Source organism: Trifolium pratense, linkage group LG7, assembly GCF_020283565.1.
Source record: "Trifolium pratense cultivar HEN17-A07 linkage group LG7, ARS_RC_1.1, whole genome shotgun sequence".
Taxonomy (NCBI): domain Eukaryota; kingdom Viridiplantae; phylum Streptophyta; class Magnoliopsida; order Fabales; family Fabaceae; genus Trifolium; species Trifolium pratense.
The window spans coordinates 1,648,525-1,664,661 of record NC_060065.1 but is presented as its reverse complement, the minus strand read 5'-3'; the positions used below and the strand labels follow the sequence as shown (position 1 = coordinate 1,664,661).

Genomic DNA, 16,137 nt, shown 5'->3' with positions numbered 1-16,137 from the left:
CTAACTTCGAAGTCGCTTATTTTTCTGTGTCACTCTCTTCGTTCACTCTTCCCTCGCATCCTTAACTACTCATTTTACCCCTATTCTCTCTCCTTCATACATGCAAAACCCCCCCCTACTCTCACACACACACACACACACATTTTCCTTCTTAAAATTACATAATTTGTTTCTGTAGCAGAAGCTGCAAATTAAATGCAGAATACTGTTTAAAGTATAAATGAATGACCGAATGAGATGATATGGATGCTTACTAAACAAATACAAAACTGGCTTGATTATGGGAAAATAAAATGGAAAGCGTTTGAGCTCATTTTTCTTGTACACTACTATGTTAACTAATTTTACATAACTGTGAAGAACACAATACATTAATATTCTGTTACAAGACTATTTAAATGGCCAACACATAGATAACCACAACCAATGCGCCGCCCAACAGTATCACCGCAATTGCAACGCGACACCGTCCCTTTCACCATCCCAATATTATCCACCACCGTTGCGGTTGCCCACCACCTCTCCGCTTTAAAAACATGTTCTCAAAACAAATTTATCAAGTTTTTTTTCTCTCTTTCTCTAAAGCAGTTTTGACATTAATATTATCAACTAGATTTCTTGTTTTGTTTTGAAAAACAAGTTTCGAAATTTGTTTTATAAAATTATTTTTCTAAATAAAAAATCAAGAACAACATACAATGAACGCCAATATATCCTCCTGCTTAATCCTATATATGTCAAACATAACTGAGAACTGAGATTTTAAGCACAATTTTTCCACTTAATATTTTATAAATCATCTATAAAATTTTGAAGCCTATTTTTAGGAGAACAATTGTTGACTCATCCTTAGTCCTTAGAAGTACCTGCACAGGCAATTCCTTATACTTTGTATTCCTCAAGATGCAGCCACTTAGTTGAAGACCATTTATTTCCTCTAATTACTGGGCAACCGCCTGAAAGCAAAAATAAATTAATTAACTTCATCATTCATAGCTTCTAATTTCCAATGGAATGTAATATAAGTTTGAATGACATGACTATAATATTTTCAACACAAAGGTATATACTCTTACTCTATTTATAAAATTTTCAACATGCATAAGATAAAACATCAACATTAGAACCTAAATGTAGAAAGATGTCTCATGATTCAAGGCGATAAAAAAATGGGTCACTCTGAAGTCTGAACTTGACATGCTATACTAATAAGTCAAAAGTTGAAGCAGTTACAGTTTCTAACCATGTAAACTAGATGCATCTAGTGTGGCATCTGGTCTCATGCTCCAAAACAGCAGAGCATCACCCATTTTTGGTTTCACTGATAGACCCTTCCTAGCACATTCGGATAGATCATTCCACCATGGCACAGAACTAAAGTTGGCCTTAGCCGCAGGAAATACGGTCTCACCACCTTCTTCAACATCAGACCTGCATAAGGAGCAAAAACAGGGAACTGTCAAATTTGTATACAATTCAATTACAAAGCACACTGCAAAACACACATGGAAAGAGAATAAGGGTTTACAGATACATAAGAACTGTAGCAACTCGTTGGCCTCCATTCTTAGTGTTGAACGCATCAAGGAAGTAATCGTAATGAGGCTCATATTTCTCCCCAACTCCATAGTGAAGAACCTGAAGTCCCTCTCCATTCTCTTCATATTAAAAAGTTAAACAGCAGTAAATGAGAACAAATATCAAGCAATCAATCAGGTCGCTGGATATAAAGTGCTACTGAAAAGGTTTTTTTTTTTGTCATACACATACATTTTAGAGCTACTTGGCATAAGCAATAATTTCAAGAGTTTAGATTTGGGAAGATTATTAAAAAGACTCGTTTGTGACAATCAAATTGCATTGCACATCACCTTAAAGTTAATGTTTCACGATAGGACCAACTACCAACACATTGAGATAGTCTGAGACTTAATTAGAAAGAACAATTTATCCAGTGTTTCTCATTAAGTTCTTAAGAGGGTCTAGAATAAGCTTATATATGTAACAAGCTTGGTGCATTAAGCACACTACTTCAATATATGTGCAGCAGTGCAGCAACAAAAAAAAAAGGCTAAGAGATGAAGGGAAAGTGGCAAGCAGGTAGACATAGGTATCGCACAAAAACTCATACCTACTGGTATGAAGGTAAAGTCAGCAATTCTTCTTTCAATTTTCTGGATAATTTTGTCCTTTCCTCTCTTCAGAAACATTCCTGAACTAGTTCGAACCCTACATGCAGGGGATATATCTAGAGTGATGCATTACCACTAGGCACTGGTCTCTCAAGAAAATGTATATTGAAAAAAATGATCTGCGAATATTGGAACCATTACAATTACAAAAAACACAAACAAAGACAAACCTGCTTTCTGTACTCTTTCCAGTCTTGCTATCGACAACGCTTGATTTTGCCATGAAAGGCTTGGCAAGATTGATCATGTACTCACATTCTTCTTTTGACTGTTCAAAATGATAAGCAGAATGGACATTTTAATACAATATAAACTCCAAAAGTTTACTAAGATGATGTCTTTTATTAATAAAAGACTAAGACGTCTCACTTAAACTCTAGTGTCTTTCAGAAAGTTTGATAGGGCTCGATCTCGATTACGACTGAACATTGATCAATAAAATAAAACAGTAGAATATAGTAGTGAATAGAAATTCTTATTGCTGGAAATAGCTAGAGTTCATGTGGGATCTAGCTCACAATACAAACAGAAGACTAAAATGTAAGGAAATAAGCTGTAAATGATAAAGGAGGCACTTCGAGAGGCCTTAGCTCTCCTAGGGTAAAACTCACCACTCAAATCATGCATAAAAAACAATGGCAGGGAAACATTCTCCTATTTAATCAATCAGATCTAGATTTACTTTCTCTTCCTTCACTGAATAAGGAAACATTCCTATAAGGGAATGATTAGCTGTATCATTTTGCCCACGTTTCCTTTTATAAAATCTGTCATAACTATCAAAGTTCAAGTTCACCGCAATCTGAATATTCCAGAAAAACATCTATCTTCATATAATTTAATTTTCCATGAGCCTATCATATGCTTACAGATATTACAAGTGCAATTCTATATTTCTCCTAGTCCTTCACAAAGATACAATATCACAGATGCAGCACTCTATTCAATACTTAGATTTGCAACTAAATTCACAATCTAAGAACATGTGTTCTGAATCATGTTATAGGATTCTGTTTGGATAAACAACATAATTTTGCAACTTACAGCATAAACGCTTATCATAAACTATTTCCATACCAAAAGATATAATAGTCAAACTCTTTTCGTACAAGTTGCAACTGTTTTCATTAGCTACTCAAAGAACTTATGAAAATAAGCTAAAAACAACTTATTAAAATATCAAAAGTTGTTTTCGTAAGTTCTCCGAAACAGTTGCATAAGTGCTTCTACCACTAAATAAGCTAAAATAAGCCAATCCAAACAAACGCTAGATCCATGAAATGCTGACAAAAAACTGACCAGGAAATTGTGATAGATGAAAGCTCTTGGCTCCCATGAAAGAATTTCAGTCCACTGCTCCTTCCTCTCCACCAAACTGAAACCAATTCCAAAAACAGCAATCACAAAACATGAAAGATTAAACACATTTCAAATCAAAATCAAAATCAAACAGAATAATAGAATGAAATTACATCAAAATCATGAAATCACCTTTCAGAGGTTTTGCGTCTGAAACCATTGAGATCTGTTATGGTTGAAGAATCATCGGTTGTATTTGGAAGATAAAGAATTCCGAGTGCAAGTAGAACGATTATGAGAATTGTAAGCATGAAAAGAGTCCAGAAAATCAACGTAACCGTCGATAATTTCTTCCCTAGTGAACGTGTATACTTTCCTTTCGCCATGGTTTTTGAAATAGCGTTGAATTGTTTGTTGATTGATTCTGTTAGAAAACCCTAACAAAAAATAGATTAGTGTTGGTTGACTCAAATAAAATAAATGAAGATAATCGTGTACTACGTCTTCATTGACTTATGTTTCTAAAATTGAATGAATCTGTGCGCTTGCTTATGTTGACTCTACGTAACTGCACTGCACAGCATCAGCAAAACCATCAATTTCTTGTCCAATTTTTTTTTTTATAATACAGTTTTTTTTTTAATTTAAATATATGTAGTATTGTATTTCAGATAAATTTTTGTATTGTCTTTGAGGTATACTAGTTACTGGTATTTTAAAAAAAATTAACAGATTAGACTTTGTTTTTTATTACATGATGACTGAAGTTTGATTTTTTTTTTTTTACGGAATGGCTGAAGTTTGATGAGAAAGAAACAATTGTGCAATAATAATCAATGATGCAGTAGAAGTATAAAAAAATAAAAGCCTTTCATCAATATACTCTCACTAAGTTGTAAGCCTTTTCTAAATCCACTTTAAAAATAAGTAGCTTTGATGCATATGCACAAAGTGTTCAATCTTCTCCATTTAAACGGGGTCGTGACGCCTCTCAACAAGAAAAAGTATAAAGGCTCTGTTTGGTAACACAAATAAGCTAGCTTATCGCTTATTATATGAGTTTTAAGCTTGTTTCAAAAAATTAGAGGTGTTTGTTAACAAGCTTTTTTGTACTAGCTTGTAGCTTTTTTTCAGATGCTATTTCAAGTAGCATTTGAGCTTATAGCTTATAGCTTTTTACACTTTATTCCATTTTTACCCTTTAATTTAATAACTACACACTCTAAAAAATAAACTACCCACTATCAATTATGTAATTTTATATTTAATAACCACTTTAAAAGCTAATTTTACCAAACACTTTAATTTCAATAAGCTAGCTTTTCAGCTATCAGCTATAAGCTAGCTTTTCAGCTATCAGCTAGCTTATCAGCTATCAGCTAGCTTATAGCTTATTTTTACCAAACAGACCCAAAGTATAGTAGGGTGTACATATACCAATTGTTTAAATCGTGTAGTAGTAATCACTTGTCTCGTCCACAAATCATAATTCAATTGGCGGAAATATTGAAATTGCTAGGTCGGACGTCATGACCGGAGTTCGAATTTCGGTCACTCTACTTCGTGTGTGTGTGAGTTTCCAATGACTTTGTAATTTCGTCTATATACAAAAAAAAAATTCAGTTGCCTCTAATTGAATTTGGAGCCCAATTCGTCATTGAATTGGCCCGGCCCGGCCCACAATCATCTCTTGTCTTTGTCAACATGTTACGTTACCCGCCAAACATGCTGAACTGAACTGAACTGAAACAGAGCACGCCGCCGCCAATAACTCATTTCAACTTCACATTAAAAACTCACCTTTAACATTGTTGCCGTTTCTCTGAATCGAAGCACCATCATAACATACCTATCCATGGCATTCATAAAATCAAGGGTACAAATTCACTTGCAAAACTCTCTTTTCCCTCTCTTACCACACTCTTTCAGACTATGTTCTTCTTCAACTCTTCTTTCACAACACGACACCGACAACGACAACGACACTCCTCGAAACAACACCAATCTATCCTCCGAAGACACTCAATTAGTCGACAAGTTTCACACCATAATCAAAGACCACTACCGCAAAAACCCTAACCCTAACCCTAATCCCATTTCACCCTCACACAATTTCTCCATACCCGATCTTTCCATCGAATTTTCCAAAATCTCCACCGTTCATTCAATTTCACCCTCCATCACACGCCGTGTGATTGAGAAATGCGGTGGTGTCCGCCACGGTATTCCATTTCTTCAATCCCTAGCTTTTTTCAATTGGGCCACGACGCTCGAAGGTTTTCCCTCATCCCCGGAGCCCTACAATGAAATGATTGATCTTGCCGGAAAGCTCAGACACTTCGAATTGGCGTGGAGTTTGATCGATTTGATGAAATCACGCGGAGTTGAAATAACTGTCAGCACATTTTCTATTCTTGTTCGGCGCTACATTAGGGCTGGATTGGCTGCGGAGGCAGTGCACGCTTTTAACCGAATGGAGGACTATGGTTGTATACCTGATAAGGTTTCATTTTCGATTGTTATTAGTAGTTTATGTAAGAAGAGAAGAGCGAGTGAAGCACAAGCGTTTTTCGATAGTCTTAAGCATAAGTTTGAACCGGATGTTATAGTTTATACTAGCTTAGTTCATGGTTGGTGTCGTGCTGGTGACATAGCGAAAGCTGAGGAGGTTTTCAGTGATATGAAGGTGGCTGGTGTTAAGCCTAATGTTTATACATATAGCATTGTGATTGATTCGTTATGTCGGTGTGGACAGATTACTCGTGCTCATGATGTTTTCTCTGAGATGATTGATGCTGGATGTGATCCTAATGCTGTTACTTTTAATAGTCTTATGAGGGTTCATGTGAAAGCTGGTAGGACTGAAAAGGTTTTGCAGGTTTATAATCAAATGAAGAGACTTGGCTGTGTTGCTGACACGATTAGTTATAATTTCTTAATTGAGAGTCATTGTAAGGATGAGAATCTCGATGAAGCTGTCAAGGTTCTTGATACAATGGTTAAGAAAGGGGTTGCTCCTAATGCATCTTCTTTCAATTCAATTTTCGGATGCATAGCTGAGTTGCATGATGTGAATGGCGCACATCGGATGTATGCTAAAATGAAAGATCTGAAGTGCAAGCCTAATACCTTGACTTTTAATATACTGATGAGAATGTTTGCTGACTCGAAATCTATTGATATGGTTCTGAAGTTGAAAAAGGAAATGGATGAGAGTGAAGTTGAACCTAATGTGAATACTTACCGAATTTTGATTTTGATGTTTTGTGAAAAGGGGCACTGGAATAATGCATACAAGTTAATGAAGGAGATGGTTGAAGAAAAAAGCCTAAAGCCAAATCTGTCGATTTATGAAACGGTTTTGGAGCTGCTGAGGAAGGCTGGACAGCTAAAAATGCATGAAGAACTGGTCGATAAGATGGTTGCCAGAGGATTTGTCTCTCCTCGCCCTTTGTAGAAGTTGCTACATCATTGACATCATAGAGCTGAATCAAAGAACTTCCAAGTATGGCTATAGACTGTTAGTGTTGTTAATTGCTATAAGTGAGACAAAATGCTTGTTTAACTAGTTATAGTGTTTTTAATTGAGTCTTTTTAATTTGATTAACTCAATGCCCACAACTATAGAATGGTGGTGTTGATAATGTTGGTCTAACTGGTTATAATGTTTTGGATGGAATCTTTATAATTTGATTAACTCGATGGCCATGATTTATTTTTGACAAAATTAGAATTGTTCTTGATGGAAATGGTTTGAGAGTTGAGATTGTAATTGATAAGTGTTACTTTTGTTGCTGGGCAGGGTATTTTGAATTGACATTTGACATCTTGTTCTCTAGTTGCAAGTTTGTCAAGACTTATAAAATGTTCAGTCAATACGGGGGCATTCATAGCTAAGAGACTATTTGAGGTTATTCTTTTGTTCCCTGAATCATTATCCCTACTACTGTCTACCGATACTATGCATTTTCCTGAACTGCTAAATTTTTGCTTTAGAAGCCCTGAGTTGTTTGACTGAAGGAAACACAATACATGTGTTGCACATTAGCAGTATGCTATATTGTTAATATCAGATAGCGGCGCGTAGCACCAACCCTAAAAAATGCTATAGCGGTATAGCGGGTAGCACTATAGCAGTATAGCGGCCATGTACAAATTAAACATAAATTCCAACAACATACATAAATACTAAAAAATAGAAAAATATACAAAATTAAAAGGACTTTCTTACTTAATAATTATACTAAATATTGTCATAGACCATCAAAATAGGTTCTAAATAAAGACTAAAATACCCCTCACTTTATGATTTATTTCCAAAATAAGGGTTTTTATAAATTTTTCCCCTCCAAAACGCAAAAGCAGCCAAATAGCGCTACCGATCCGCTACGCCACTGCTATTATCCTGCAAATAGTGGCCGCTATTTCCGCTTCCCTATATAGCAGAAACCGGCCTTATAGCATAGCGGAGAGGTGGTCTAACGCCACGCTATAGCGCCGCTATTAACATCATAGGCAGTATGTGTATGTCCCTGCTCGCATGCTGTTCATGTAAATGCTAACAAGTTGCATATCTTAGGTTATAATGTTTTGGATGGAGTCTTTATAATTTGATTAACTTGATGGCCATGATTTATTTATTTTTGGCAAAATTATAAGTGTTATGTTGCTGGGCAGGGTATTGAATTGACCCCTTATTCTCTAGTTTCATGTTTGTCAAGAGTTATAAAATGTTCAGTCAATATAGGGGCATTCACAGCTAAGAGACTATTTGAGGTTATTCTTTTGTTTCCTGAATATTTATCCCTACTACCGTCTACCGGTACTATGCATTTTCCTGAACTGCTAAATTTTTGCTTTAGAAGCCCTGAATTGTTTGACTGAAGGAAACACAATACATGCGTTGCACATTAGCAGTATGTGTATGTCCCGGCTCACATGCTGTTCATGGAAATGCTAACAAGTTGCATATCTTATATCTAATACAGACTGAGATGCTCTTATGTGAATGGTGCTAACTCTATCAGTGGGATTGAACCAGTCTGTTTCAGTTTTTACTCAGATTGAGACACTCATTTTTGATTCCGTGGTAGCAGACTACATTAACCGCAAAAATCCCCTTTAAGCTAAACAAGCTGCGTGCAATGTGTTGTAATAATGTGTTAGCTGCTTACTCGTCTGTTTATTCAGTTTATATATTTAAAAATCACACTTGGTTTGCTGAGAAAATGTTTGATGATTGTTATAACTTATAATATATATATATTGGATTAGATTGAGTGAAGGTTAGGTTCATTGTTTTTTTAATGATAATTTGAATTTTGGTACTATGATTATGATAATATAGTCTCTCCTCTCTTTTTATATTTTTTATTGTACAATTGATAATCCGGATTTATATACTGTTTACATGTGAAAAGAGCAATTGTAGCGTTGTAGCTGGTTTTTGGTTCTTGCAGAAATGATGTTTAATTAATTTGGGGTAGAGGTAAACGTGCTAAATAATGCTAATGGTGGTATTAGTCCTAAAAAATAATTAACGGTGTAAACTGTAAAACAGACATGACATGGAAACTACGGCGCAACAAGCACGTAGTTGTTTCTACCTTTGTTGCGTTTGTCATAGTACTAGTCTTTAAACCCGTGCTATCGCACGGATGTATTTTATATTTTTTTTGAAACCATTTTTTTTTTACTAACATTGTCTTTAAGTGCTAACTATTCATGTGACCCAATAAATAAACTCAACCCACCAATCGTTAGTTGGTTCATTGATGATTGACGCTGAACTTAATAGGGAGAACCACGGTTCGATCCCCCGCAACTGCGATCGGAAAAAGGCTGGAACCACTTAATGCCAGAACTGACCACCGAATCAGATTAAACTGGTGGTGAAAGGAGAAAAAAAAAACCCAACCCCATCATACATGATAATTCAGCAACAATACATAGAAATGATTACTCTTGCTTAGCATGCCAATACATTATAAATACAACCATGAGAAACTGAATATTTTATTCAAATTTTCTGAAAAACTTCATGTTACACAACATCTACGGTCGACGTCTTTGTTTTCTCATTATCATGTGATAATAATTTGAAACATAAGCTAATTAATGTCTTCATAAAATGAATAATAATTACAAAATTAACTCATTATATAAATATAAAATTAACTCATTATTTGTGTGAGACTTGGGTGTAAAGTTTGAGAATATAAAAGAAATAAAAACTAAATGAATCTTCGAAGAAGTAGCAATCTTTGACTCTTGATGGCATGAGATAAGTTGAGGGATTAAAAACTTAATGATGCAGATGAAATAGGAATTGGTGATAAAATCTGGATTTAATGTTATGTGACTCTGTCTCCAGTTTTATCTTCTTTTCTTGTCTGCCCTTCTTTACAATTGTACCATTCTTATCATCACTTTGTTCCTGATTATATTAGCAGTTATTAAGCAAATAATTACAATACAAATTCCAAAATAGCAAATTTCAAATTCATTCTTCTAGTGTCCAGTAAATACCTGTGGTATACATTATACATACTCGGATTACTTTCTTGCATTTGCTTGTGCTTTTCCTGTAACCTCAAGTATGTTTAATCTGCAAAATCTACTTAATTCCAACTCAACCATGGTTTTTCTTATAAATATGATGAATGCATAAGTTAAATGATCATAAAAGACATTATTTTCAAAGGCCATTCTTAACATGGTTACACAAAGGCTGCAACCGGTGCTCTTCATTTAAACACTCTCCTAATATAGAAACTGCAACAGTAACATCAGCGTCAATGTTTACAATGAAATGATTGGGGAACATTACAAAGAAAATATAGTTGCTTCAAGTATTTTTGCTATCAATAAATAAGATAAATTCATCTATTCTATTTTCATTTTCAAAATTTAACTATCAATGTAACATAATTATTTGGTACCAAGATGGGATCTCTCGCCTTATCACTCTCGACTCAAGGCACATCGAACTTTCGCAAGTTCCAGCCCGAGAAAATGGATAAGGCCTTATGAGATACAACCAACACTACTAAATAGTCCAGACCTACATCAGTGACAACCAAAGCTAGAGAGATGAAACCTGTTAATAAAAACAGAAAACAACCATGCTATAGTATGTGATCACAAGATCTGATAAGTAGAAAATAAGTGCCACCTGCATGACAAACACATAAACCAGTCCCCGAAAAGATGAATCTGAGAATAATGAGGAATAACACCAAACACTCTGATGCATGACCAGAACGAAAAACCAAGGGAAACAAACTTATAAGGTTTTAAATACAACCTAGACAGGACCTCCGATCCGCCAACAATTGTTTTAACGAAAAGTCACATTCATAACCACAACATTGTACATATATTTGAATAGAAAGGGAAAAAAATTATGTCTCAGACCAACTTAAAACCACAATATTATATTCTAAGCTCTTTTGAGTAGAAAAATAATAGTATTAAAGTATGCTATAACCCAAACATGTACACATAAGAAAAGACAACAGTGTAGTTGTTTATTAAAAGTTTGCATTCTCATAACAAAATTGCTTCTTGGAATATGTATTCTAAATGATCTCTTGATTATTAAAAAGGGTGTACCTGGTCATCAAATTTCTGTCTCCTTCGCTAAAATATGCATTTACAGCTTCGTTAAGACTGCCACCATGCTCCTGACATAGAAAAAAGTTTACAAATGAGAAGGAGATATATAAGCAACCTCCAACACCACTTAAGAGAACATGCTCTAGAGTTGAGATCCTCTCCATTTTCTATCATTTCCATTTTTTCCATTACCAAAGTTTTTAAATATTTTTTGGTGTATAAAAAGTATTTGGACCCACTTAATATCATATTTTTACATTTATATTCCCAAAACTATATAATAATGGAGGAAATGGAAAGAATGAGAAATGGAGAGTATCCTAACTCCATGCTATATACACGTTTTATAAGAAAATAAACAATATCAGTGTAGAGTAGTTAGAAGCTAATTATCATAAGAGTGACAAATTATTTGTCTATAACTTGTATCACAAGCAGCAAGAGTGATATCCCAAGCAATTATCTGAAATAAGTATATTAATTAGATGGAACAGATACCCATGTATGCTCGGTCATACTGAATGCAAAATCTTTCAAAGCTTATATTTAAGTTGTCGAAATTTATTTAACATTGCCAGGGAAAAAATGACACTTACATGTACAATTAACAGAAGGTACAGAGTAAAATGAGCAGAAAATCATAAGACAGTGGTAACTTAAATGTATCACAATTCCAAGCTCAAGACAGTATCCGGATGTTCCAAGCCAATCCCAATCATAGAAATAATAGGAAAAAGAATACATAAAATTAGATTGAACAAATTTAGTGGCTGAATGCAGCCTGATGAGTAAAATTCAGGGTGTTGACAACGGCATGTAAAGAACAACAACTAATTTAAATAGAAAAACTTATATCATGTTTAGTTACACATGAACTATAATAAGTTTCAGTTATACCAAATCATCATATGAAAATACATACCAGAAACTGAAGAATAAAGGGAATATGTGATTCGTGCGGCTGTAAACTTTTATCTAAATTACTACTTATCCTTATTATGATGTCTAACCTAATGTGAAAGCCTATAGACTCACCATGTTATTGGACTATCAAACTTTGTTCAGATTTCAGATTGCATGCACAACTTAACAATAATGAAATAAAACACTAAATTGTCCTAACAGGAAAAATTCACACTAATATTGAACATAATTGACAGCAAAGTAAGTTTCAAAACAAACCAAGTAAGTTTCAAAACAAACCAAAACTGCAGTCTAATAATCACACCAAACATCTGAAATTGAACTATGAAATAAATGGCCAACACATATACAACATGCCCAAAGATCTATAATAAGGAAAAGAAATCATACCTCTTATATACACTATCATCAATGCACCATGAGCCTATATTTTTTGCAAACTTTCTCAATCTTCTTCAAACACAAACCTGCAATACAAATCTGTTAGCTGAAGTCTAGAAATAGAGTTGGATTATAAGATAAAACAACCTGTCACTTTCTGCAACATAACATGTACACATGAAAATTGAAGATTCAGTACATCAAATCCTAATTCAAACATGTTAAAAAAGTTCTAATTCAAACAAATTGATGAGAATCCACAAAAAAATTTTATCAAACACATGGTGGGCATGTACAAAATTGAAATAGATGAGTAATTAAATTATAAGACAGCAAAGAAACTAAGAAGAAGAAGAACAACAACAACAATGCAAGAAATAGCATACACGAGAAGAAATTGGAAGCGATGACAAATTTACGGTCCTCTTACCTTCCATCCTCAACCCAAATTTATAGATGATGAAACTGTTTATGAAGGGAAAATTGGAGCACCGGATAAAGCATACACGACGACAAGAGCATATCTGAGGAAGGTGTATTATAGAAACACAAAGGCATCCAAGTTCTGCGGGTCTTGTAAAACCAAGGAACGAAAAAAAAAATCAAAACGGATCGACTTGGCACGAATGATTACAACCTACAGTGCCCAAATCCCGTTATCTATGTGTCAAGTGTATAGATATCACCCATAAATCCTGATACATCATTCCCAATTTTGTGGAAAAAGAGACATAAATCAAGATGAAGCTACTATGAATAAGAAAGAAAAACTACATAAATGAAAAATAGAATGAAATAGGAAACAAATTAATCATCCCTCACCAGTTCTTTCTCTATTGTTCTCAAAGCCACTGTGAAACTCCCCCAATACATTCTTGCTGCCTTTTGGTTCAAACCTGCAAGCCAAACAACATGTTGTCGAGCTAATAAACAAATTAGTGATAAATAATCCCAAACAGAAACCCTCATCACAAAACTAAATTTGTGGAATTTTTTTCAATTAAGAAAATCAATAAAGAAGTTAAAGCAAAAATTAGGGATTACAAATACAAATGAAAAAAAATAGATATTAAAGGAAAGAAAGTTAAGGGAAAAGAATCATTGACGAAAAATTTGTTGGTGAACCATCCTGTCAAAGCCAAACTATAATTTGTTGGTCCAAATTTCTCCATCCTTAATTTATAGACAACTGGATACCAAGAAATTCAATCGGGGAAAATTATACTACAGATTTCAAAATTCAAAACCAAAGAAACTTTGTTTAGCCAGGACAATAAGACACCATATATATAACCTACCACACCAGATGAAAACAATCAAGAACAACCTAGCTCTGTCTAGGAGGGAAAATAAGAAGAGCACATATCACCCACAACAGATGCATCCACACCAGTTGAATATAACATAAATTAATGAGTATAAACCATGAATACGTGCATGATATCAAAATAAGAACTTAAAACTGAGAAGCTACAATCAAAACTATATTTTACCTTGGACAAGAACCATCTCAACTCAATAGAACCAGATTCATTTGGATTGAGAAACGCAGGAACCTTCCACAACCGAACAATCCTGGCCTTAATCCGAAACCTCTCTCTGCCAGGAACGAGATCAGCAATATCATCAAAGCCAGAACACACCAAACCTTTCTCCATATGTGCGATCACCAGGTATGAATGAGACAACCGTGGCTGAGCAAATGTAAACAAATATGTGAAATTTATAGAACCCTAAAAATTTGAAATTAGGGAATTTCAATTGAGAGGGAAAATCTTACCCCTAGTTAACACCCACACCAGAAAACCCACAAAGAATCAGGTGATACCCACATCACCTAAAGCGAGGCAAAAATTCTGTACCAGAAAACGATGATACGACCAGATGCAGAGAAGAAGAAAAAAAAAAAAAACTATCTTGCAGAGAAATCGTGGAGAAGAAGAAAGGAGACAGTTACAACCAGCACCAGAAAACGACAAAAACTAAACACGTTATATATAAAAAACAAAAACAACAACTAATAAAACAAATCTTATTAATTAACTAATTAAATTAAATTGAATTAATTAGAATCAAATCATTATCAACGTGGAGAAAGGAGATCAATGAACAGTGCAAAAAATCCTGTTCTGCTTTGTCAGGTGTATAGATTTCATTATTCACACTACATGGAATTTAGTGAAGTACGTAGATTCACACTACATGGAGATAAGAATAACCACATTCTTCCTTTTCATGACTAAATTGATTACAAGGATATACACGTGCGCAGTTACTCATATGATAAGCTTAAGCAACAATTTGTGGTGCCTACATGGAACTTAGGTTAGTTAGGTACTCGTTTTAATTTGGACATCTTTAAATATATTACAATTATACTATTTTTAAAAGTTTAAATATTAAACGCGCTCAATGGTCAACAACAACCTAATTTAAAAAAATGATTTGGAACATTTCTTTTAAAACTCAGCTTGGTGACTTATTTACTTATTATTTTTATTACACTATTGTCTCCGTCTTTCTTAATTCATTTTAAAAAACAACATTCCAAGTTCAATGATGGGATCAAATCTTCACAAAAACTCAGCAGTAGACGAAATCAAGTGTACTGACTAAGAAAATTGAAATAAATTTATGAAATTGTTAATATTATTTCATTTAATAACAGTTGTTGCTTAATTTTTAAAATTGTTTTATTACTTTAAAATCATTTAAATTAAGAAAATATAATTCTCGTGAACTTATCTCAGTTAGTAGAGATATCGCATTATTATATGTGCAGAAGTCGGGGTTCAAATCCCGTACACTCCACTTATTTACTTTAAGGTGAATTTTTTTAGCCACTAAACTACTTGACCAATAAAAAATAAAAATAAAAAATAAGGTCACGTCGTATTAGTAAATAAAAATTATTTATTTATAATCATTATAAAAAAACGATATGGAAAAAAACAGCCAGCTAGCTAGTTGCTTTCAACTGCAACTTGATTTTTTTATGACTTGAATAAAAATGGCGCAAGCTGTTCACAACTGTTATAGAGAGTTGTAGTTACCAATGAAGATTAAGATAAGCAAAATGAGTTAATCTCTCAAAATGTGATGAATCAAAATTGGAATAACTATCAAGTGAAATGTCCAGATTTTGTGTTTGACCGTATTTCAAATACAGAAACAATTAATTCGAATTGATGGAACATACAGAAACAATTCCTAATTTCCTATGGTGTGCATTGCATGCCAAAAAAAGAAAATCATAATATTATATAATTATCATTACTATTTTCGGTTTGTAAATAAATACTATTAAATAAAAAATATATCCATTTTTTTCCAGGAAATATACACATATTATATTAATATTGAACTGATCTAATTAATAAATGTAAGATTCCTTAATTAGATGGCTGGTCAAAGGAAAAGAAGAAATCACCTTATATAAGGTGGTGAAAATTGAAAACTATACATGATCATAAAAATAATACAGTACAGTGTATAAATTTATTTATTTCACACAAATTGAAAAAATAGTGCACTAAATTTGTTACTGTAAAAAAGATTGATATTTTCCAAAATTATGTTTATGGTTGAAGCAACGAGGTATATATTTAATTTAATTTAATTGGGCCATGCTAACCGGTGCCCCCGGGGCACTGGTTAAGGAAACCAAAAAAGGAAATTTTAAAATTAAAAATAACACTTTTTAGACTTTCGAGGCGTTGACTGC

General features: G+C 33.7%; 2 protein-coding genes and 1 long non-coding RNA gene across 31 annotated transcripts; 1 reads left to right on the top strand and 2 right to left on the bottom strand.

Annotated features, from left to right (window-relative positions):
* Positions 1 to 254: 254 nt before the first annotated feature.
* Positions 255 to 4,060, bottom strand: LOC123898899 (probable prolyl 4-hydroxylase 3). Of its 3 annotated transcripts, none has more exons than XM_045949933.1 (8): positions 3,684 to 4,060; positions 3,492 to 3,567; positions 2,363 to 2,460; positions 2,132 to 2,229; positions 1,529 to 1,658; positions 1,244 to 1,431; positions 867 to 956; positions 255 to 535 (listed from the first exon to the last, which is right to left on the bottom strand). In XM_045949933.1, the coding sequence occupies exons 1-7, from the start codon at positions 3,875 to 3,877 to the stop codon at positions 883 to 885; spliced, it is 858 nt and encodes a 285-aa protein (XP_045805889.1). In that variant the 5' UTR covers positions 3,878 to 4,060; the 3' UTR covers positions 255 to 535; positions 867 to 882. The 3 variants fall into 3 exon arrangements, with proteins under 3 accessions (XP_045805889.1, XP_045805887.1, XP_045805888.1); XM_045949931.1 differs by having other exon boundaries at positions 255 to 526; XM_045949932.1 differs by having other exon boundaries at positions 255 to 523.
* Positions 4,061 to 5,189: 1,129 nt separating this feature from the next.
* LOC123898832 (pentatricopeptide repeat-containing protein At1g20300, mitochondrial) lies at positions 5,190 to 8,857 on the top strand. 5 transcript variants are annotated; one of them, XR_006805447.1, is made up of 3 exons: positions 5,190 to 6,996; positions 7,294 to 7,401; positions 8,480 to 8,857. XR_006805447.1 is itself a non-coding variant. In XM_045949849.1 (2 exons), the coding sequence occupies exon 1, from the start codon at positions 5,347 to 5,349 to the stop codon at positions 6,946 to 6,948; it is 1,602 nt and encodes a 533-aa protein (XP_045805805.1). In that variant the 5' UTR covers positions 5,190 to 5,346; the 3' UTR covers positions 6,949 to 6,996; positions 8,169 to 8,821. The 5 variants fall into 5 exon arrangements, 3 of the variants coding, with proteins under 3 accessions (XP_045805805.1, XP_045805806.1, XP_045805804.1); XR_006805448.1 differs by lacking the exon at positions 7,294 to 7,401 and adding an exon at positions 8,169 to 8,267 and having other exon boundaries at positions 8,480 to 8,789; XM_045949849.1 differs by lacking the exon at positions 7,294 to 7,401 and having other exon boundaries at positions 8,169 to 8,821.
* Positions 8,858 to 9,482: 625 nt separating this feature from the next.
* Positions 9,483 to 14,665, bottom strand: LOC123897268. Of its 23 annotated transcripts, none has more exons than XR_006804876.1 (9): positions 14,194 to 14,403; positions 13,907 to 14,107; positions 13,236 to 13,309; positions 12,844 to 12,986; positions 12,423 to 12,499; positions 11,705 to 11,763; positions 11,106 to 11,176; positions 10,020 to 10,665; positions 9,483 to 9,927 (listed from the first exon to the last, which is right to left on the bottom strand). It is a non-coding gene; the product is annotated as an uncharacterized LOC123897268 (long non-coding RNA). The 23 variants fall into 23 exon arrangements; XR_006804885.1 differs by adding an exon at positions 11,532 to 11,571 and having other exon boundaries at positions 11,705 to 12,499; positions 14,194 to 14,396; XR_006804888.1 differs by lacking the exon at positions 11,705 to 11,763 and having other exon boundaries at positions 14,194 to 14,564.
* Between the last annotated feature and the right edge of the window lie 1,472 nt (positions 14,666 to 16,137).